The sequence below is a fragment of the Poecilia reticulata genome, chromosome 2, assembly GCF_904066995.2.
Source record: "Poecilia reticulata chromosome 2, P_reticulata-male-v2, whole genome shotgun sequence".
Taxonomy (NCBI): domain Eukaryota; kingdom Metazoa; phylum Chordata; class Actinopteri; order Cyprinodontiformes; family Poeciliidae; genus Poecilia; species Poecilia reticulata.
This window is the reverse complement of record NC_088831.1, coordinates 40361688-40385801: the sequence shown is the minus strand read 5'-3', so window position 1 is coordinate 40385801 and position 24114 is coordinate 40361688. Positions and strand designations below refer to the sequence as shown.

At 34.5% G+C, this 24114-nt stretch overlaps 3 protein-coding genes across 3 annotated transcripts; 1 reads left to right on the top strand and 2 right to left on the bottom strand.

The window, feature by feature from the left end:
* Positions 1 to 489: 489 nt before the first annotated feature.
* LOC103461727 (interferon-induced protein 44-like) lies at positions 490 to 2785 on the bottom strand. The gene is made up of 3 exons (XM_081604848.1): positions 2707 to 2785; positions 2441 to 2541; positions 490 to 1244 (listed from the first exon to the last, which is right to left on the bottom strand). The coding sequence occupies exons 1-3, from the start codon at positions 2783 to 2785 to the stop codon at positions 1083 to 1085; spliced, it is 342 nt and encodes a 113-aa protein (XP_081460974.1). The 3' UTR covers positions 490 to 1082.
* Positions 2786 to 7600: 4815 nt separating this feature from the next.
* On the bottom strand, positions 7601 to 18465 carry LOC108165642 (uncharacterized). The gene is made up of 11 exons (XM_081613770.1): positions 18357 to 18465; positions 17498 to 17641; positions 16512 to 16658; positions 15003 to 15091; positions 13841 to 14014; positions 12794 to 12916; positions 11308 to 11335; positions 11171 to 11200; positions 11013 to 11093; positions 9239 to 9493; positions 7601 to 8448 (listed from the first exon to the last, which is right to left on the bottom strand). Exons 1-11 carry the CDS (start codon positions 18367 to 18369, stop codon positions 8234 to 8236), a joined length of 1299 nt encoding a protein of 432 aa, XP_081469896.1. The 5' UTR covers positions 18370 to 18465; the 3' UTR covers positions 7601 to 8233.
* A 905-nt stretch (positions 18466 to 19370) lies between these two features.
* LOC103460073 (interferon-induced protein 44-like) lies at positions 19371 to 22879 on the top strand. The gene is made up of 8 exons (XM_008402067.3): positions 19371 to 19589; positions 19673 to 19698; positions 19772 to 19805; positions 20528 to 20729; positions 20985 to 21143; positions 22220 to 22388; positions 22524 to 22624; positions 22702 to 22879. Exons 2-8 carry the CDS (start codon positions 19683 to 19685, stop codon positions 22861 to 22863), a joined length of 843 nt encoding a protein of 280 aa, XP_008400289.1. The 5' UTR covers positions 19371 to 19589; positions 19673 to 19682; the 3' UTR covers positions 22864 to 22879.
* The last annotated feature ends 1235 nt before the right edge of the window (positions 22880 to 24114 follow it).

Below are 24114 nucleotides of genomic sequence, written 5' to 3'. Positions count from 1 at the left end.
TTTAAAAATTCCTTATTTGTTTCTTCTCTTCTTGAGGTGGTATGTCAAAAAATGGTCTGAACTACCATATTTCTAAATGTAGTAATGTCTAAAACAGAAGAATGTTAAAAGTATGACATGGGCTTTTGACCACCAGGGGTGTTTCAACCACATTCATATCTTCCAAACGTTGCTTGCAGAAACAGAACCTTTTTTAACCACAACCAGAACACATATCAATTACATAATTTTCATTTGTTGAATCATGAAGATCATGCTTAGCTAGCTATAGTTTATATGTGTTGAATCCAACTCTCAACAAATTAACCAAGAGTTGATAAACTAACAAGATTAGTAGGTGACATTGAGAATGTTTATTCAAACTTCTAATAGAACATTGAATCTTAATCTTACATAAAACTTACACCATCTCCAATCAACCCAACAGCTCGGACATGCTTATTAACATATCATTGCATAGCTACTGCTTATGCAATCTGAAACTGATAAGAAAAGGCAAAGCAAGTTTATTTGTACAGCCTCTTTGCACAAAGAATAATTTAAAGTGCTTTACATGAAAAGCAGAGATAAAAGACACCTTATCAAGCAGTACAATTTAGTAAACATAAGGGTATAAATGCATGAGCATTGATTTTACAAAAGAAAATAGTTTTTTCCCCAGAAATACAAAACTAAAACAACTGCGGTAAAAAGGACATTTTTATAGTTTGATTTAAAACAATTTTTGTCGAGAAAATGATCCTGTTACCATCTTCCATCATAATGGCATTTTAAATCACATTGCAACACCCATAACTTGTGTCTATCCTAATTTTATACACTGTAAACTGAGAGGAACACATTCCAATAATGTTTGCTATTGTTATACTAGCTTAAAAATATCAAGTTTTTATTCGCTGATAGAATACCATTAAAAAAAACTGAAACGTTTTTCCGCTAAATGTTGGTTTCCATTTATGTCTCAAGTCCAAAACTGGACTCGAAAATTAAAAAGACCTAACCTAGCATAACATAATGAAACTTTAACTATGTCCTAGTAGAACTGAACCTGTTCCATCTTACTGTTTTCTCTACATCTCAGTTTAAATCTTCTCAATGAAGTCGTCTCCAAAGTTGATCATATTCCTCAGAGCGCTCAGGATCAGAGCATCAATATCATCATTCATGTCGATTTCTTCACTGTAGTTCTTCACAGGGAAGATGCAGTTCATGGGGATTTCCACTGCTGAGCTGAAGTCTTTCATCTGAACAGTAAAAACCAGTCAGTTACAGTCTGAAACATTTTTTGTGTCATATAGCTGAACCAGGGATGTGCAGTGAGGTTCATGGCTGGTGAGGCACTGACTTCTCTGGAGTCTAATTTGGATTTACAAATCCTAAGGAAGCTTGTATCTCAGTTTTGACAGAATATTCAGTTTTTTTAAGCTATTCATCAATACGACGTTCAAAAATAAGACAGTAGGAAAAATTAAAAAAAAATTTAATATAAGATTTTAATTATATTAAAATTGTAATATAATTTTAAGATTTTAATATAAAATCTTAAAATTAATTAGCAAGATTATTTTGATCTCGCTAATTAATTTTAAATGAAACTCATTTAAGTCTAACTTTAGTTCTTGCATGTCTCTCATTTTCTTTTTATGGCCAGTCAGTAAATATGTTACACTTCTTAAATATGCTAGAAAGGCTTTGGAATGTATACAACAAAGTTTTAGGGCCATACTAAGAATTTATTTTTTTTAAATTACGAGAATAAAGTCGAAATTGTATGAGAATAAAGTCATATATGTTTTTGAGAATAAAATCTGAATTTTATGAGGATAAATGTTTCACGAAAATAAAATCAAAATGATACATAAGTCTCTACTAATAAGAGAAGAAAGTGAAAATATTTTGATAATTAGGTTGTAGTATTATAATTTTATCCTCGTATAATTTTAACTTTATTTTTGTATGGGATTATACTCTTAAAAATATGACTATTTTCTTAAAACCATGACTTTATACTGTTATGTCTTTTCTCTTGCATCTTTATTCTCATAATATTACTTTATTTGCATAACTTAATTGAATAAATTTTTTTCTTGTTGTGGCCCTAATTCTCTGTTCTAAATATCAGCATGTACAGCAAATGCATAATTATTAAACAAGTGAACTGGCAATGTGACACAGCGCCACCACAGGTGAGATACAATACTACACTGCCTCGCCTCAGACTACTTCCATGTAGGCCATGTGGAAATAATTTATCCATAAGTGTTGAAAATATACAGCAAACAAATTCATCAATCAAGTGGACAAATTGCTTTTCTCTGTGTCTGTCTTAAAAGGACTATATACTATAGAAAAATGATTATTTGACTTGTCAAAATGACAAGTCAAATAGCTCTTCACCTGCATGCAAGTCACAGCGCTGAATAAAATGACTGAAACTCACCTTTTTTTTCAGATACTTGCTCTTGTAAACAGTCCTCAAGTCTTTCTCAGTTTCACTGCAGGCTTCATCTATATGTGTCATCATGGCCATCTGAGGAATTCCTGAAGGAAAAGAGACTCACTTATGTAAATAATATTTGTGTTTTTATCAGCAATTGTCAATGAATGCAGATAAAGTTTCCATCAGATTGGACCCTGAACTGGACCTTGTTATGGATCTGCTCTATTAACATGAAATCTGAATAAGATCATTCTGTGTAAACTCACCCAGGTCACTGGCTGCTTCTCTGACGCTCTTCATCTTCTCCAGAACTGATGATTTCATCTGTGGAGTGTTGGCTGACATCACACAGACCAGGACATGAACTTTGTCATCAGCAAAGGGAGTTGGGTTGTAGCCTGGGTCATTTTGAGATACAGGAGCAACTGGGTTGAACCGGAAAAGAGTAAAATTTACACAGCATTAACTGTACGTCAAACAAACACAACTCTGGTTTTTAAGCAAGGGGCTGCATTCATTCATTCATTCATGTAGATTTTTTATAACTTGTTCATGCAGTTGCTGCACCTTGTGGTCTTCCTTCACATGTCCTCTCAAAGCCAGTTTGATGTCATCAGCATAAACTCCTCTGTCTGTCCCGTCTTAAAGACCCATGATGTCGTTGAAGACCACAGGATAAAATGTCTTTGAGCTTCCTCGTCCTTTACTTAGTTTATGAGTTTCATACTGAAACACAGTAGAAAATAACTTTGATCCAGAGAAAACTCCTGTTGCTGAAGCAGTTATTTTCTGATTGGTCCAATAAATGTCTGGAATATAAAAACAAGCATCGTAATTTTCAAACCTTTGTTGTGAAGCTTTTATCAGACGTGGTCGCGCTGGCCAAAGCAGGAATCGTCATCCGACCTCTGAGGACGTTACTGACAGTGTTGATGAAACTGGACTTTCCAGCTCCAACTGGTCCATAAAGGAGGATTCTGAGGTACCTGATGTCGTCTTTTTCAGGTTTGTATTGCTGTACATACTGAAGGTCATTCTGTTTTTGTCTGAGAACGTAAAGTAAGTCAGTTGGTTACTTCTGTCCTAAACAAGACAGATCAGAAAATATTCAATTTAACCGGATCCCAACCCATTTAGATTTAAGAATCTCCATTGGTGTTTGAGAGATGTGATGTTAATGCTAAGTGTGTGTCAGTGCTTGGAGGCTCCCTGACCATTTTAACTCCCATTTTTTTAATAGTTATGAAACACTGTCCAGTTTTAAGGACATTTTCTCCAGCTGTTGCTGATCTGCTGTCTGACAAAATAAAAGAGATCCAAACCATTCTACCTGCTACTTAAAAATAAAACTATTCTGCAAAGCTGTGCAGAGTAGTTGGTTGAGTAAAAATGGACAGAAGATTGTAAAAGTACAAAAAGTGGAACTCCGTGGGCTTCAGATGAAGGAGTCTGCATGGCAACAGGAAAACAAATATGATGTTGCGGTGACTGACTGCTCCTTATGGAGCCCAAAGATGAATGATGGAATCAAAATCTTCAAGAAAATTATGTATAAGACCAAGCTGTCTCAGCATTTTCATCTTATACTTTGCTATTTTTAAGACAGATTTGTCATATAAATTAGGTTACAAGTCAAATAAAAATCAAGAAATGTTCTGAAAATGGGTATAAAGTTTTATTTTTATTATTTTTATTTTTACAAAGCATGATGGCAAGTTTAACCGGGCTGTGCAGACTTCTTTAGGTACACATTTATGATGGGCAACGTTGACAGAGATTTTTCTTTTCTGTCAGATCTTTTTTTATTTTTCCTTTCCTCCATTATAAATAATTCATCCATAATAATGTCTGTTTAGCAAACAGACATTAAGTTTACTTAATTCTTCTGTGCTTTTTCTTTTTCCATTGCAATCTGAAGCTGCAACTTTACATTTCAGCAGAGTCTCAAACAACTCAGCAGCAGTAAACAGGCTGTTATTGATCAGATGTTCCAGTTTCACTGTAAACTCACCCCCAGCTTAGTTCCCTCCACGGTTCATTCAGAGCTGAACAGAAACATGAATTATTATTCTGCAAAGATAACTGGAAGACTTCAGAAACTATGTAATCACTCACTTGGAGACGCAGGGTCTTCAGCTTCTTTAGAGAAAGTAACAACAAAAAATGTTAAACTGTTCCTGAAAGATTTTCTTCAAGCTAAGTTATTATTTTGCAAAATGACTGTAACATTTTCAGAATCTTAATCTAATAACTCACTTGAAGACTGAGCCACACAAACTTCTTTAGAGAAAACACAGAAAAGAAAACTTTAATTATACTGTAGCTGAGTGATGTTCTTTGATCAAGTTAGTCTTTCCAAATGTATTAAAACTGACACAAATAACATTTTAATATCCTGAAGGCAGTGAATGTGAAGCATTAGATAGCATTGGATTTGACACTTTAACTTACCAGAGTATGCTGGGACCCCAAGTAATCCCCCTTTTAAAAAAGATAAAAGAAAGTAAAGTAAAAACTTATGATGGTCACTGCAGAGTAAATGGGTGGTTACTTACTCTGAACCACCCATTTACAGATTTTCTTTTTTCAGACAGATTTTAACAGAAAAAAATCACACAGATTTTTTTCAGTATGATTTGCTGAATCTGAATTAATTCATATAAATATCTTGAAAGTCATCTGAAGTAAAATACACTTACTTAGTCTTAGATTAACTATATTTTCATTTTGTCGAGCCATCCTGATCCTGCTGCTGTTGCTGCTCTGCTGCAAAATGAACCAGCAGAAACCTTCTCCTCCCTTAAATTACGTCTGCTGGTCTGATGAACCACGTAATTTCTGATAAATCCCTTTTACTTTCACTTTCTGTTTTGCCTGTTCTGCAGTGATAAGAGCTTCGACTTGGTTAAACTACTGCACAGGATTAAATAGCTTTCCATTATGTTGATCAAACTTAACCATTTTCACGTGCAACTTAAATAAAGCCACATAAAACCCACCAGTTAATTAGACTATTTGGGCTTGTATTCGAGCAAGACTGAGGTTGTCTGTGGATAAGAACATCTGGGAAAACAAAATGTTTTATAAATGAGTCAAGTTGATGCCAATTTGCCAACCTGAGTTGTTTAGCACTTTGTGTATCTGAATTTTGTTATATTTCTCAAAATATAAAAGCATTTTAAAGGTGTTTGTCACAGTGCGCAGTGTGTCCAACTTGTGCAAAAGGTTTCACTCAACCAAGACAGAAGGAGAGGACAAAAAATGATGGAAACAACTGCGACACGGTCAGAAGACTCCAAGGTGCAGCTGCTCTACCACTTAGCCATGTGGCTCAACTAGATCTCACTTCATAAGAATCTGTGCCATAGAGGCCTTATCTTCCACATCTCCACTTTTCTGACCACAAATGTATTCACTTCAGAGTGATTAAAGATCCCCTGTTTCCACCCCTATGGTTTCCTTCAGCAATAGCCTTACCAACACATTTTTCCTCCCTTGTTGCCTCGACTCTTCAAACCTCAAACACTTTTTTCTGCCTTGAAGGAAAAAACACATGAATTATTTTACAAGGAACTCTAATTTATTGTAAAGTGCCAGAGAAATAGTCAGTTCATTTATCTGAGGTCTGGATAATTGTATTTCTCCTATTTTAGCTCATCCTGATCTATATATAAACAGAAGCTCTGCAGACTGAAAGTGAAAGTTTCTGCTGCTGCTTCAAATGAGCTGCAGGGTTTATTATAAGTCACGTGTTCAGTGCAGGGTGGTGCAGGGTGGGGATGGAGAGACTCTGCAGTAGACAAACAGCTCAACTCAGCTGTTTACTGTGATGTCACTTGGTGCAGAATTATATGCAAACTATTTTGTAATGTGCCTTTATTAAGGGTCGCACGACGTTTTTTAACGTCAAGGTCAACATGATAAAAGTCAATGACGATGAATAGTGATATAGAAACACTAGAGAAAAGACTTCACAGCAGCTTACAAGCTTTATTAGCTATTTTCATAGCAAATATTGACATATTACCCCTTAGACAGAAATCTATTATGTAACATGAAAAGAACAAAAAACAAAACATACTCCTCGGCAGCAGCGGGATCTTTTGTCACTGCTGACCAAAATGTTGCACAAAGTCGAGTCTGATTTTTATTTTTTTCAAACACCAGGTTGACTGATATTGGTCTCTTGAGTGAGCCAGGTGTTACCTGTTTCTGTGTTTTGGGGGTGAAAGTTAAGGGGTTAGGTGTTAAGTTCATTTTTAAGTGAGGCATATAATTTGAATAACAAAGAACATCAACAGGTCTTCTGAAAGGAAATTCCTTAGTCAGGAAAGCATACGATCTGATCGGTTATTACCTTATTTAATAGCTTTAATATTCATTTGGAACAGTGTTTTTCTTTTGTTTGTTTTATAAAAATAAAAGTAATTGAAAAATGAGTCTGTTATCTTAATGAAAGCGTGGTAATTCTTATTCACTCTGACTAATCAGGTTTCACTTTAGGATGGAAATCTTTTATTTCAAAATTAGAGGGTGCTCTATGTTATTACTAAATACAATTGAACACATATTGTAATTCTTTAATGCTAATAAGGGTGCAGTTTCTTTATCTGAATAAAAACAGAGATGACTTCTCTCAGCTGAAGCACATTCATTAAAGCTGTGCTGCAAACTAAAACCTCATCGATCAGGGGCTCACTGGATGTTTCTTACAATATGTTAGTTTCAAAACTTCACAATTAACTTCACAGAAAACACAATGCAGATATTTTTCTTCTATGACCTAATTCTCCCAAATATCTAATACTTTTGAAATTATTGGAAGAGTCTAGGCTTATTTCTTTGAACTTCAATCAAATGCATAAAACAGGAGCAGTTAGAGACAATAGTTGAGAATTAATTAAACATTGTTGCCTCAATTTGATGCAGACGGCTCTGGTGAAAGTTGCACCGAAGGCGAACAGGGACCAATCGGTGCTGTCAGCAGGAGGTGAGACTGGAGCAGCAGAGGACAGGGTGAAGTTTCATCACAATGATTTTACAGTTACTACATATTAATGTCACATAAAAAGCTGAGTAGTGAAATCAGAGAAAACAGTCCGTGCCGCTCACCTTCCTGTCTGTCACGTGGAACATTAGAGTAATAAAAACAAACACAAATGAAAATAAATCAAACAGATTCTTCCGTTTTATTCAGTGATGTTTTTGTCTCACAGTGAAGGTGTAGCAATCAAACCAATGAATATTAAACATGACACTTATTGTTGATATGTTCCAGTATCAACATCTGCAACGAAAATTCATACAAATCAGATCTCATCCTCTTAATCCAATAGAAATACTACATTTATTTCCACCTTTTCCATTTTTCAAATCTGCATAACATTCAAAGTCTCTCAGTATGAGGTTGAGGAAAAAACTGACTGCAGTTTTACAGCATGAAGTTAACTGTGGAACAAACCCAGAACAGAAAATCTCCTGTACATTTGTTTATCTTCTTTTATTGTTTTATTTTATTTTACCGATTAGTTTCAGCCCTAAAACTTACATGAAATCAAAATGCTTGTAGTTTGCTGTAAAATACATTGTCAGAGTGAAACATATTCAGAAAAAATAGAATTGAAAACAGTTGGAAGAAAAATGATCTGTTTGCAGTCAGAAGCTCAGTAATTCAAAGTTTTTCTTCTTTTATTCCATCAGTAATTGATGACATGCTGTTATGGTATCTGCAGAAATGTATTGGGATAAGAAAATTAAAACAAGACTGATATAGCCACAAAAAGCTAATGTTATCTATTGCTTGTAGGTTTTCAGTTTTTTTTCAATGGCCTTGATTGCCGTGTCATTTTGATTACATGTCAGTAATCCTTTTACAGTCTCATGGTAAAAAACATGGACATAAAACACATTTTTCAGAACTTCAGAGGCGTCACATCCTGCAGTGGAATAGTCCGGGTCTCTGGTGTGATGCATCAGAACCAGAATGACTGGTTTACCAGATGATGAGACTGGAAAACAAAAAATATATAAAGTAATCATCATGAAGAGTTAAATTCATCAAAAAAAAATAAAATTCTCTCTGCTTAAATCTAGAAATGAGAATTGGAACAAATTTAATAGATTAAATCCTGGCCTCCAACACCAGTCTGAACCAAGAAATGGATCAAACTCCAAAATTGTGATGAGGATCTTCAGTTTTCACTTTTGTTTGGTAATTTAGGGTAATTCTATTTTTTTGCACAAATAAAAATCCAACATTTCATTATCTTGGTTGAAATAAACTTTATGCCTTTCAGATCTAGAAGTTTAGGTCTGATATCAAATAGGATAAAAAGTGTTCTGTTTTTCCTAAGATTTTATTAAAAACTAACATACTGAAACTTATTTATATCTTTCTGAATAATACATTGATTTCTTTGGCCTTACAGTAATCAAACCCTTATCATTGTTACATGTTTTCTGGAAAACACTCATTTTTAGCTTTTAATCAGAAGGGTTTGTTGAAATCTATATAAATTAGCATCACAAAATTATTCAGTGTTTAAATGTCATTTGTTAATAGTGAACAAAGATGAAGTCTTGATTTGTTTAAACTAAATAGATTGTTGTGCAAGAAGTTCTAGCATTACATCTTATAGACAAGAATTAAATAGTGATGAAAAACTGGGAAAGGAGGTTTGTTTTGGTTTTAAATTTTAATTACCCTTTAAGTGCAACAAATAATATGACAAAACTATTCAGCTGGAATCAGATGCTAGAAATGGTAACTGAATGTAAAGGTATAAATTATTTCATTACCTTCTTTTTTCATGGTCAACTTTATATCAGATTCAAAACTATTGCTGACTGGACAGAAGACGATGATGACGCTGCAGTTCCTCCTGGTTGTTTCTTCCAACAGCATTGATGACTCTAAGTTGTTCTTCAACTGTTTCATTATGGCAGCATCAGCACCAAATGTATCACTGGTAGGAGTGTAGTGGACCTTCACCACTGGGGTTGAAGGTTTGAAAAAGCTGGAAATCCTGGACAAAGACCATCTTTCACTCTTTGCTGAAAAAGTTGCACAATAGTTGCCATTAATATCTGCCAAACTTTCACACATTACAAAACATGTAAAAATGGAAGATGAACTCACTAGTTCTCTGCTCAGCTTCAAAAACCAGAGCAGTCATGAAATACTTTTAATCATATCTTCTAATTAAAAGTAACAGGAGTTAAAACAAAGTAAATATTATGATTAAATTCTTGGCAACACCTCAGCAGTTTATAATTGACACTAAAGTAAATTTCATTCAAGTTCAGTCATTAACAGTAAAAGACAAAATGATAATCTCTATGAATGTATAATTTAAATGATATAATTTTTTTTAAATTTAAGAACATATTCTATGAAGATTATGTATTTTGTAGGGTTAGGGTTAGGGTTAGGGTTAGGGTTAATTGTGGGTTAATTGTTTCCACAGATCTGTAAACCTAGAAGAAGTAGCATTCAGACCACTCCATTTAGAAGAGCCATCAGTTTTACATCCTGGTGTTTGAAAGAAAAGAAGAAAGTTTCTTTCAGAGCTGCAGCTGAAACTGAAACTGCACATTCTGTGAGATCCAGTTATAACATGCATGTTGTCTCCAGTGCAACACAAACTTATCATGACTCAAAATGTCCTTAAATAAATCTACACCACACAGAATAACTATCAGCATCTATAACTACTCCACTTACCAGGCCACATAGGTTACTGTGTGACATCATAATCATGTATGTAAGAAAATAGCTTGGTGTATTTTGCTAATCTGCACAGCCTTCAGCTATTACAAAACTCTGCTGCTGGAGTCCAAACCAAGACCAGAAGGCGGCTCACTTCACTCCTGTTTTAAAATCATTGCTTTGGCTCCCAGTACGTCTCAGGATTGATTTTAAGATTCTTTTACTTGTTTCAAATGTCTCAATGGTCTTGCACCATCTTATCTTGTAGAGCTGTTTTTATCTTATGAACCCCTGTGGAGCCTGAGGTTCTCTGGCACCGGACTATTACCAGTTCCCAGAGTCAGAACTCACACTTATGGTGAGGCTTCTGTCCAGTGTTATGGCCCCGGTTTGTGGAACGGTCTGCCAGAGAACCTGAGGGCCACAGAAAATGTTGCTGCCTTTAAGAGCAGGATCAAGATGAATCTTTTTAACTGTATTTCCTGAATTGGATCATTTTCCATGCAGTTATGTGTTTTTGTGGGGTTGAGGTGGGTAATTGTTTGTTTGTTTGTTTGTTTTAATTGATCTGTATGAAGAGTAGTTCATACTCTAGTATAAATTTGATTGATTGATTGATTGATTGATTGATTGATTGATTGATTGATTGATTGATTGATTGATTGATTGATTGATTGATTGATTGATTGATTTTTTTACAAGCTTCTTATTAAGCTCTGACCCTAATCATTTTGCTCTTTCCAGATGTGTGGATTGTATTAAAAATACATTTATTCTATTGTTTGCTGGAGCACCTGTAACAAACAGTTTCACTGTGGGATCAATATCTTTTATCAACTTCAGGTTTCTTTGAGCTTAACACACCTGTTGAATTTTCTGTCTCCATGTCATCTTGCTCCATCCCTTCATCACAATTCCTGTTTTGTGTTTGTGTCCCACTTGCACCTAAACACAGAGATTTTCATACAGAGTTTGTGAGTTAACTTATATTTGCAATAGTTACTAAAATAAAACTGACTTACCCAAGTTGTCCATCTGTGCAGATGATTTTTCTGCAGAGAGAGCAGGAAGTTTTAACTTAGTTACTATAAAAACAATGATTTAGCTTTCATGTAGCTAAAATTTGGATTTAAAAACTGATCAAAGGCAAACAACGAACCCATAGTTTCCTCTTTCAACTTGTGCTGCTACAAACAGAAGAAACATCCAGAAAAAACATGTAAGAAAAAGCTTATACATTTACATTTGTTTACATTGAATGTAAATGATTTTCAACTGCCTGCACCCACTGCTGAGCAAATATGGCCTGACACTGTAAAGGCAACCAGACCCACCATCCTACTAGACCAAACTGTCAGGACTGAACACAGAAATAATCAAAACCTGCTACTGCTACTTCAACTTTTATAAACCAGCTGTGGTTTAGATCAGAGAAAATTTTCATACCACTTTTTAATTTAGGTTTAGTCACTTGCATTATATTAATATACTGAAATTAAATAAACTGAATATTTTTTGTGACAGCATTTCCAGTACAGTGTGAATGCTTCAGTCAAGAAGCAAAAACTATAAAAATTTATTATCTTTTAATTCTTTTACTCAACTCAGTATAAACATTTCAGAAATTAACTATATTTTATTATTTTCTTCAGCTTGAAAAAGTGAAGATTATTGAACTGAAATTAGTAAGTTCTAACCAGGTTTTAGCAATGTCTGGATAGAAATATTTAATAATAAAACCACTTGAAAATAGATGATGTTGATGTTTAGGAACTTTAAAATAGAACTGTGCCATTATTAGAGAAGAAAAAAACCCATTAAGTCTTTGTTTTGACATGTAGACAATCATGTGTACAGGTTTTTACTGAATGTAGCATAAAAGCTTTGGAAGTGATTTGTCCTCAAATCTTTGCAGAGTTTGAGAGGGTTAAATGCAAAGGGCAGCTAAATTTGGACATTTGCTGATTTTTCTTTATTATGTGTAAGTTTTACATTTGGCTTGAAGTTGTGTAACCATTACAAGAGATTTTGTTTAGTCCCCTCTCATTCTCCATCGTCACTGTAGATAAATAATAAAATGTAAATAATAAAGGACTGTATTGCAAAGACAAGAAAACACTTGTGTAGCTTCATAGATCATAAGAATGAAATGCTCATGTAAAACCTTAGAGGTAATTGTAATCCACATTTTATTATTTTAATCTTTGCATCATTTTTATGAATTTCTTCAGGCAACAAGTAATTTTCACCTTGTTGCCTTTCACTTTTTACTTTTTTAGAATATTAATTATTATCTCATATTTTTTCCAACTCATCCCGTCTTTCTATATGACTAAGATTGAACATGACTGAATTTCATCTCCTAATAAGTTTGTCAATTATATTTTTCATAGTTCAAGTCAAAATATTTACATTTTTACTTTTAAGTTTTCTGGATTGTTGACAGAAAAGTATGATGAAAATGTATTGTCAACAATTCAACACTGGTTATGAAATGATACACAGACAGGAGCTCTGCATGAACTACAGATCGCTAAATTGTGAAAATTTTGGTTTCCTTAATTCAGGTCTATGTACATAGATCTATAAACCCAGACAATTAAAATCAGAGGACTAAGGAAGGATGACTAGTCATGTTAGCTTACCTTAGAAATATCAATGGTCAACTCAATGTCGAATCCACCCATCTTATTAGTACTAGCAACACTTTCATAAGTGATACTGTGGTTACATTTCAGACACTCATTCTGACTCTGATTAACAGCAGCCTGAGGAGAAAAAAAGAGAAAGTTTACATTACAAAGTGAAAAATATTATATTATATATATATATATATATATATATATATATATATATATACACAGTAAGTTAGCTATAACAAAAACAGATTAAGCTTTTCTGCTATTTTAATGCATGCATCGAACATTGTGTGAGACTGAGAAACGTATTGCAAGTAGTCTCTTCTTAATGAAAGGGCGAATCTGTGAAACTCATTTTGATTACCTAATTTGAGTACATTCATTTGGAGATATCTTGATTAATATTTATATATAGGTCACAGACAAAAACAAAACTAAACAAAATATTAAAGCACTGACAAGAAATCACATTTATGGTCCTCGAGACTTTTGGGAAAACATTATGTGGACCTTAAGGAGAGGGTGTGTCTCACTACATCTAGATAAAATTAGGAAGATGATACCAATAGTCAAATATGGTGGTGGAAGTGTGATGGTGTTGGACTTCTTTTGATTGTTTGGGACCTGAAGAACCTTCTGTAAATGTGATAGGCATACATTCTGTTTTCTCCTGATCTGAAAGAGTGCAAGTTAGACACTACTAAATATGGCTGAAATTTGTTACAATGAAGGAAAAAAAAAACTTTTTTGAAATACAAATATTAATGTCAGCGGTAATGGCAATGGTTGAGGACATTATCTTCTCGAATTGCTTATGCTCTATTCAAAATAAATGTTTCTGAGCAGAATTCAGTGTGAAAGGCTAAGCGTACTTTTTTACCTTAGGAAATTCAATCATAATTTGAAGATCTTATTTTATTTTTACTTTTATTATCTTTTGCTAATGTTAAAGTTTATTTAATTATCTGAAGCACTGAAGTGGAAAAAAGAAAAGGGAAAAAGAAATAATGAAGGGGAACATTGTTTTTCATCGATCAGGAGGTTTTAACTTACCTCTGTAAAAGGTATCTTGTTTGTGAACATGCTAGTGGAGTTATCTCCACTGTCCTGGTGCAGAACAATATTGAACTCACACTGGCCATGTGTCTCCTTCTGGAATTTGACAGATGGAACAATCTCTTCATGACACTTTGGACATTTCATCCAGCTCTTTTTAGTGCCTTCAGTCTGAGAAATCAAGAGAGACAATTGGTGTTAAAAACTAAAGATCGTAAAAAGATTGTTTATTAATTTTATTTTATTGCCATTTTCATTATTTCACCTCACAGACTTGAACATTTTACAAACAGAAAACTTTTAAAAATCGGATCTTCATCATTTTTGCACATCACAGAAAAATTGCCTTCAGCCCTCTAATAACAATGCAGAATAAGTGCAGAGGTGGGCAGAGTAACCAAAAAATTGTACTCAAGAAAGAGTATCACTACTTCAACACACTCTAAAAAGTGTTTTGGCTATAGTTCTATTTACATTAATCTCACTTAATTAATTTGGTTTAGTGATGACAATTCACTAAACCAGTTGCAAATAAGTATATTTGCAACTTAAATGTTGCAAATATAACCAACTTAAATTATTTAAAGGAACCTTTTACTTTGACTTTACTTGAAACAATTGAGTTCACTGCAAGTTTCAAATCCTACATTTGACCAACTCAATAGAATATGTTCATTCAACTCAATATATTATGATCATCCAACTCAATTCATTACATTTATCCAACACAATTTGCTAAGTTTTTGTAACTTAATTCATTTAGTGTGTTTAACATTACAAATTTAAGTCATGCTTAATAAAAAGTCTTTTATTTTTTCTAAATAAAAGACAAAGAAAAAATGTTCCAAATCAATTTCTTTTAAAATAAAACTTATGACACTAACAAAAACTGCAGATGTGTGTCTGTTGCTGGTGAATTTTGGGTTAAAACAATCTTGTTCTTCATTCATTGAAGTTACTCGCAGTGGGTAGAGTATCCAGAATTTTACACAAGTAAAAGTAGCAATACTTCATAATAAAATTACTCAAGTAAAAGTAAAAAGTACAGTGTAGTAAAAATACTCCCTAAAAGTAAATTTTTTCAAAAAGGTTACTCAAGTAAACGTAACTGAGTAAATGCAACTCGTTACTACCCAACTCTGAATACAAGTGGCCTTACCTTGAATGCTTTGATTTCTTTTCCTGATTCAAAGTTTGTCTTTGTCTTTTTGTTTTTTGGCTCAGATGTCTCCACAGAAATGAGGTTATCTATGAAGACAAGTGATTGGATGTTCAGCTAAACAGGACAGGTTTCATAATCATTTAATTGTGACATTGGTTTAAATTTTAAACTATTATGGTCCACATCTTCATGGATCTTTCCAAAGGTGAACACGCCAAGATTTTTTTCTACAGATAATATTTTGTTTGATGGTTTTTGGTGTCAGCAAGGTCATTAATAATGACTATAATTTAATATTTCCCAAACTAATTCACAAATATTTTCTATGTAAAACGTTTACTTAAGGTAATCTGAACTTTGTTTCCTCAGAATTTTTTCCCTTGTTTGTCATATGCGTTTTAACCTACATGTTAACTGATGAAATTATACTTTTTGGTTATTGATTATTCACTGTTCTGGAATAAATAACTCACTCCATTTTATTTGACTTAATTAGCACTTTTACCAAACATGCCATCCTACAAACCACCCTACCAATTTGCTCTCATGTCTGTCATCTTCAAATTTTATTATGAAATAAAACTATTTTAGGAGGTCAGTAAAATGTTAATGTAATTTCATTATACAAAAATGAGAATCAATCCGATTTACTTGAAGGTTTGACCAGTTTTGGCCTCAGATTTCCTATGGAAATAGTTTTAGAGGGTTTTTGCCATTGATAAAATCTGTTTTAATTGTTAAGCAAATACTGAGAAGGAAGATATAAAAAATCTCTATAATAAAGTGGTTTTCTATTGGCCAAACAGAATGAAAATATATTTATCCTGCTTTGACATCTGTGCTGGAATGGACATTTTGTGACTAATTTATAAAAAATTTACTTGTAGTAAATATAAAAAGATCTGGCATTTTGTTAATCTACATGATAGATTGACATAATTTCATTATGTACCAACAAGATAAAATACACACATACGTAGTGTAACTGTAGACAGAAAACAGGCAGCCTAAAAAATCATAGTCCAAGCCAGAACTTAAAAGAGCTGAACATGACAACTGATATTACATAATATGCATAAAAGCACTAGAGTTTGAGACCAGATCCATGGAATGAAAACAGGAAATTAAAAATACAATTTTGATCGAAGGCAGAAATCTAAAGACTTTTATAACTTTTTGGGTTAGAGTCTCATCCAAGGACACATTACCATGTTGTGGAGGACTGTGATGGAGTATAATGAGTGGTAATAAGTTCAGTTCAGGTTTATCTGTTAGTAGTTCTTGCTCGTGTTGTTATTGATTTGAATGAAGATTGTCAAAAACACCTTATGAATGTTATCTTGATCTGATGAGGAGAAGACTTATCAGATCGAGCACTGAAAGTGTTGCTGGAGTCTCCTTACTAGATTTCTGACTCTCTCCTTGCAAATAACAACAGCTCTGAACCAGGGAAATGAAAGAGTAAAAAAATCTAGAGAAAACACACTGGTCTAATCAGAGGCTCACCAGGAGGTGTGTTTTTAGCTTGGTTGACCTGGGAAGGAGTGGCTCTCAGATTGGGTTTTTCAGGCTGTTTTCTTGCTTCATTGTTGGATTTTTCTGCAGAGCTGCTGACCTCCATGTTGTTCTCCTCACCCACCTCTGAAGTTATCTCTGGACAGCATCGATATTGAAACAGAGGAGAAATTAACTCAGAGCTATTTGTATGTGTTGGCTAAAAAGCACCTACCTTATGCAAACAAATTGCAACACATTTTCCCAATACACAGGTAGATCACAAAAAATATATGAAGTGCACATTTTTTGTCATTCGTTTGAAAAACTCATATTAATGTAAATAAAGTTATTTCACATGGACTTTGTTTCTTGTAAATTTGATGATTACATCTTACAGATAAACAAAAATTCAAATTCAGTGTATCAGAAAAACTGAATATTAGATAACATTAAAACAATAAATGCCATTCCACTGTTCCCAATAGTGGAGCAAAAAAACAAAACAAGACAAACAAACAAAAAAAAACAGCACTTTAACTACCAAGCTTTTGAAAGTATGTGAATTTTTCATCATTCAGTACTTGTTAATTCCTCAATTGTCCCAGAACTATTTGGGATTTCTGTCGTTATTCTCAGACTGGACTGAGCATGGACTGCTTGTACGTTGCATACTGCATATGTCCATCCTCCTCTCTCCTTTCTTTTTCCTTGACTTAATGGTTCTCCATCTGTTTTTTTTTTTTTTCCTTTTGGTTTTGCTCCTACTAGACAAAACAACAAACCTAACAACCTACAACAAACCTAAAACCATAATTTTTTTAAGAAGTAAAATGAGAGTGGAGCCGAGTTAAGAGGTAGACTATTTTATTGCATTCACTAAGAACAGTGTTATACATTGTGAAGAAATGTTCAACATATTGTCATTTTAAATAACAACTGCTCTAAACCTGGAAAACGGAAGAACCTAGAGCAAAACCACCTGATCAGAGGCTCACCAGAGTGACTGTTTCCAGCTTGGTTGACCTGGATGGGAGTCTTCAGAGCGGGTCCTTCAGGCTGCCTTCCTGCTTTATTATCCTTTTCTTCTCCAAAGCCGTTGACCTCCATATTATCCTCCTCAGTCGCCTCTGCAGCCATCTCTACACATCATCAACATTGAAACAGAGGAGGCTTCAACTCCGGGTATGCTGTTTGCATGATGGCTAAAAAGCAACTACCTTTTGCAAACAAACTGCAACATATTTTCCCCAATATACAGGTAGATCACAAAAATTATTTTTGTTCTGCTGAATCTGTTTATGTTAATACAAACCCTAAAATTATATTTGGCAAACCTTGTTGATTTGCCAAATATACAACAGGATTTGTAAATTTGGTTAATGGTGAGATAGTGTTTTATGACTATCTTATAAAATAGTCCGACTATTTTATAAGATAGTCAGGTTGGACTATCATAAAATATACGAGTTTTTTAGAAGCACTAGGATAAAAGTTGGCGATGAAAAAAAATCTGAACATATTCGAACTCGCCCTTTGCTGATAAACGATTTTATTTCTTTAAACTTTCTTTTCACGTTTTCTTTTTTGCCTCACCTGAAACCTTTTCATGTAAAGCAATCAAACTTAGCCTCGTTTTGCTCTCGTCTCATTCTTTCACCACTTCGCCAGATCAAACGGGATTTACTGCGTTAAGCGACGAATTAACTTCAAAAAGTACGGTAAGCAAAGAGTGACTTAACAGATTGTGTAATTCTGAGTTGTTTGTCTTTTCTTAAGCACAGGTTGCAAGAATTATACTGTTTGAAATGTGAGATAAAAACAGTTGATGAATCTAAGAAATTAAGAGAATATTACCTGGAGAGTTCATGGTGTTCACATCCGGTATATCCGCGTTTTGCTGCTCTGCAGCTTCACAGTCTCGGTAGAAATCCCTCCCATTAAGACCTGATCACGTGACTTACAGTAGACTCTGCAGTTTCTGCTAAACAGCTTTTACTTTCGCAGGGTTGGTGTATCTAAACTGATTACATGCTTAATCTGTGAAAACTGCTCCTATTTACTTTCAAAATGATATTCTCACTTTTGTTGAGTCGGTTTAAAGGCTCTCTAAACTCACTTTGCTAAACTGGTTCATATGATCAATGTCCCACATGATCATAAAGAGAAAAAATAAATGGAAAACTAGTTTCTTAATCCTGTATTTTAACAAGAAAGTTGTAGGGCAAACTGGATGCATTGTTTTCTTTAGTAGATAATAAATATGTTTTGATTATTTGTTTAGGATGTTTCTTTTCAAAATATTTATTTGAATGCATTTATGAATTAATTCCTCAAACAGTTTTTTAATACATATTTTGGCAGAAAGTATTGTAAAGTTGCTCTCTCTACTGATCCTTCGTTTTTGTGAGTCGTATACTGGTGATATTTAAGGAAATAGGAGAAAAATCTTTCAGTAATCAATCCATCACCAGAACTATGGTAAGTACAAGAACTATAGGGTTAAATATATCAGTTTCTGTGTGTCAGTATGTATTGTGTTTCACTCAGGGAATTGGGTGAAATTTATTGCATGTATCCAAGTAAAAAGTTTGGTCCCAAGCACCAAACCCTGTGGAACTTCATGAGTAACTCTGGTTAGTTGTGGAGATACTTCACTAATATAAACAAATACGCTAATGCAAAGTCTGAACTGTAAGACAAAGATGATTTAAACCAGTGTGGTGATGTTTAATTAATTCCTACAATCAGTTCAATAAATGAATAAAATAAATAAAAAAGATAGGAGGAAAAAAAGGGAGAAGGAAATAAAAAAGAAAGAAAATTAGAAGTGAAGAAGGAAAGAAAGAAAAAGAAAGTGTTGCAGTCAGGAGGAGGAGTTTCCAGACGTCACGTGATAAATCTCAGAGGGGAGCAGTTACTTATATGGAGGGAAAGATGATTCTGGTTTCATTTTGCACCACAGAACTGACAGTGGGATGTTTTGAGGACCAAAAACAGATAATTTATTGTTCACTTTCACTGTCTTTAGCCTTTATCTTTTCTGCTGAGTAAAACATTTTGCAGAGCTACACTGTCCAAATCATCTTGGTAAGTACAAAACTAATAACTGTGATTGAAGCAAATGTTTAGTTAAATGAAAGGCTGAACATAAATACTGTTTGTCTTTGCAGAGGAACAATAATGGCTGCTTCTTCATGTAAGTAATTAAATTAGATTTCTGACAGGTTTTCAATTGTTTTTGAAGAATTGTTATTCATGTTTTCATGCAGTGCTGGACAAACCATGGAGGGAACTACGCTGGGGGTGAGTTTATTACAGTGAGACTTTTTAAAGTGATAAATATGAATCTGTTTACTGATGGCTGGTTTGTCTCATCCTGCCAAAATCTAAAACAAAGACATTACAGCAAACAGAAAGTACTGGGAGAGATAAATTATTGCTCATCCGTCAGGGGAGAGGTTATTGCTCAGTGTGGAAGAACCTGCAGGTTTGTGATTGGAGGTTTTACCAAAGGCACAATGAAAAAACACAAAATGAAGGAAGACACTGGATCAGATCAAGAAGCTGAATCTGGAACAAAAACATGTTCTATGTAATAAATGTTCATCTTTGAGTGACAATTCAAGCAAGTAAATATAGACAATAATTTGATAGTAGTTAAGCAGTAAGTAATAAAAGTGATGTATAATTGTACATATCTTGATCCTGAGCCAGTTTCAGATGCCATAAAAGTGATCAGAGGTTATCAGAGTAGAGATAGCCTGTCAGCGAGATTAGTATGAAAGTTCAGGCTGAAGATTTAATTATTATTAACACTATTGTTAGAAACGGAACACAATTTTAAAAGCACATAAAAATAAGCTACTTTTTTAATTATAAAAACATAAAGAAGTGTAATATGACCAGGTGCATTTCTGAATAAAACCGCTCATTGCGAACATAATCTCTCTCTACAATGACACCAATGAGTAAATACAGTTTTCTGAATAAACCATTAAATCCATATATCCACTTTACGTTCTCAGAGAGAAGCAGAAGGAACTTCAGTATGTGAAGGAATACAAACCTGTAGTTGAAGACATCAAGCATCTTCGAGTCCTCATGTTTGGACATGTTGGAGCTGGAAAATCCAGTTTCATCAACTCTGTCAGTAACGTCCTCAGAGGCAGAATGTCCATTCCTGCTTTGACCAGTGCGACCACCTCCGACAGAAGCTTCACCTTAAAAGTAATGAGCTAAGATGTTTCTCTCCACAACAGGAGTAATATGATGCCAATTATTTAGCCAAAAAGTCTTGTAGATTGATTTAATTTATTTATAAATAGCACTTTAGTCTTGTGAGAAACTGAATTTAGGGATTCATCAGCTGTGTGGATGATCTTTTAGATTTCTGAGATCAAACAGTTAGCTCTGGTGCAGATTTTCTCTTTGCTTTTTCCTGTTTCCTCCAGTTGTGTAACATGTTTTTTCTCTGTGTTTCAGTATGAAACTCATAAAATCCGTGTAGGACGAGGAACTTCAAAGACATTTTTTCCTCTGGTTTTCAACGACGTCATGGGTCTGGAAGACGGGAGCAACAGTGGGATTCATGCTAGCGACATCACGCTGGCGATGAAGGGACACGTGAAGGAAGGTCACAAGGTGAGAGGGCAAGTTCCCACTGCTGGGACCAGTTAGGGTACTGGTCAGAACAACTGGAGCAGCAGGGTTTAATTTCAAGTTGTTAACAGTAACAAACATTTCAACAAACTACAGATGATCAGACCAATTATTCTTAAAGCTGGGTCTCCATGAAGGCACTTTCAGGTGACAAACATGAAAGCTGGTCAACGTTTATGGTAAAATGATAAGAAATGGACACTGTAGCTCCTGCACCAGTTACATAATCTGCATACAAATCCTCCTTACCTGGTTCTATGATAACTTACATAAAACTAGCAGGTACCCAGAACACAGAGCATTCTGGGTAAATACAGTCAAAACCAATGGAAGTCTATTTTCCAGCAGAAATTGTGCTCAGTGTCTTCTTCAGAGGTTTTTGTGTCGTTTCCTTCAGTGGCTCTTGGTTCAGCGCCAAGGTGAGGTGGTGAGCAGGTTTCTCAAAGAGTCTGGTTTATATGACACAGTGCAGCGTGAAAGTGAAATGCACCAGCTGAAAATGTAGCAAACAAACCAATCTTGGTTTCCAATCAACCGAGTCTACCCGACTACAAGATGTTAAAACACCTTTAAGCTGCTTCCTGAAATTAGGTTTTAAAAATTAGCAAAGCTATAATAGCATTAGATGCTAATAGCTGTTTGGATGTCTATACAGCTGCTCTTTGTCCATTTGGGCTCTGTGCTTTACCAGCAGGGATTTGTCTAGTTTCCAACCAGGCATGGATAACTTGTAACTTGCAATGTTTGGAAGATAATACACTGACTGGTAAAGATGAAGGGGGCAAAGCTTGAAAGACCAAAGCTGCTAAAGTCGACTGAGTGAGGACACAGAGAGCCCAGTGTGTTTGGCAAGCATTGTCCTTCTGGTGTATTTTTATCATGTTCTCCTGCTGCTTGAACATTAGGATATGTAACAGGTGCTGCTTCCCTCTCAGATGCTGTGAGATTTACAAATATCTGAAGGATATTAGTTGATCAAAGCAGATGTTTTGATTTTGTTTGGATTTTAAAAGTTCATGTCTCATCTTGCTGTTTCTCTTTTTTTTTTTTTTTTGCAGTTTAACCCAATAGCCCCACTGACTAAAGAGGATTATGGCTACAACCCAAGCCCCTCGCTTGATGACAAGGTTCATGTCCTGGTCTGTGTGATGTCAGCCAACGCTCCACAGATTAATGCGTCGATTCTGCAGAAGATGAGGAAGGTCAGAGAAACAGCCAGTGAACTGGGTGAGTTTATAGAGTATCATATTATTTAGACAAACAATATTTAGCATGTTGACCCTTGATGGATGGCTGTCTCCATGGATATCTCCATGGATAACGTTCCCATGACTCCCTCGGCATCTGTTCCTGTCTGTGCAGGAATCCCTCAGATGGCCATGATGACCCACATCGATGCTGCCTGTGGGGAAATAGAGAAAGACCTGAAGAATGTGTACAGAAGCAAACACTTGCAAAAAAAGGTGAGTTTTAGACCATCTGTTTGGAGACATAACACAACTAAAGATTGTAGCAGTAACAGATTGTTTTTAACATTCAGATGAAAGACTTCCATTCAGCAGTGGGAATCCCCATGAACTGCATCTTCCCTGTGAAGAACTACAGCGACGAAATCGACCTGAAAGACGATGTTGACATCCTGGTCTTGAGTGCCCTGAGGAAAATGGTCGACTTTGGAGACGATTTCATTGAGAAAAATTAAACTGATATTAACAGTTTACATTTTATTAAATTTTTGAAGCGGGCTTGTGGGGCATTAAAATTTAAAAAAGAAGAGAAAAAGAAACTGGTATGCTGAAACTATTTCTTGAATAATAAATATTCAGAATAACGTGTTTACCTGGATGTAAAATTTGTACTGCTTGATCATATTATGGAAAACTTTAGTCTAGAATATAAATGTTTTTTTGGAAGTACTTGTTTAACAAATTCTAATTACATTGGGAATGCTGCACAGAGCTGCCTGGTTTTACAGACATTTTATGGTCTACAGTCAAATATTTGTGATAGCCTGAGGATTGTTTGGCAGAACTACCTGGTTGTAATTTAATTACAGAAGAGTGTCTGAAAACCTTATCAAATAAGTAGACATGCCAAAGGGAAGCTTCCCCAATATAAGTTAATTCATAGCTTTTATTTTACTGCTTAACATGTTTTTCTTTTGATGTTAGTCATTCTTATTTACTTTAACCTTTCATACAAGCAATTCAACAGGGTCTATTGTCTATTGAAGCTTTTGCTTTCTTCAGTGTCTGTATCAAGATGAAAAATAACACTAACAAATGTAGGTAATAATAAAAAGGGATGTTTGCATGTAATGTGTTAAAAAAATGGCAGTGTCTACTTCTGAGATAAATGCTCTAAGGAATAAAGATATTAGAACATAAGGGATCAAATCTATTTCATGTGGTTTGAGGTTTCTCATTTTGCTGTTTACTCTCCTTGTGGAGCTAAATAAAAAATGGAGAAAAAAACAGAATTGAGTCCTCATCATTTCTATGGATTTGTATTTGGCGGAGAATAAAAAAGTAAATTAAGACAGCTTTGATGGCTTAGACTTTAAAAATAACTATTAAAGAACAAAATAAATTTAAATTGGAGGGAAAAAACATTGCTTTTGGTTTCAATATGTTGTAAAATATTAACATTTTAAGTTTAATATTTAACTAGTAAAACCCCTGAGATTTAAAGTCTCACTCACACACTCACAAATATATCATTATCTGATTTCTAATCCTATTCTACATGTTTTGCACTAGTTTTGAAAACAAACCAGGTTTTAGCTGTTTGAGCTCACCTACATTTAACACAAACTGATTAACAGATCAGGCTGCACAGTGGCGCAGTTGGTAGTGCTGTTGCCTTGCAGCAAGAAGGTTCTGGGTTCGATTCCCGGCCCCGGTCTTTCTGCATGGAGTTTGCATGTTCTCCCTGTGCATGCGTGGGTTTTCTC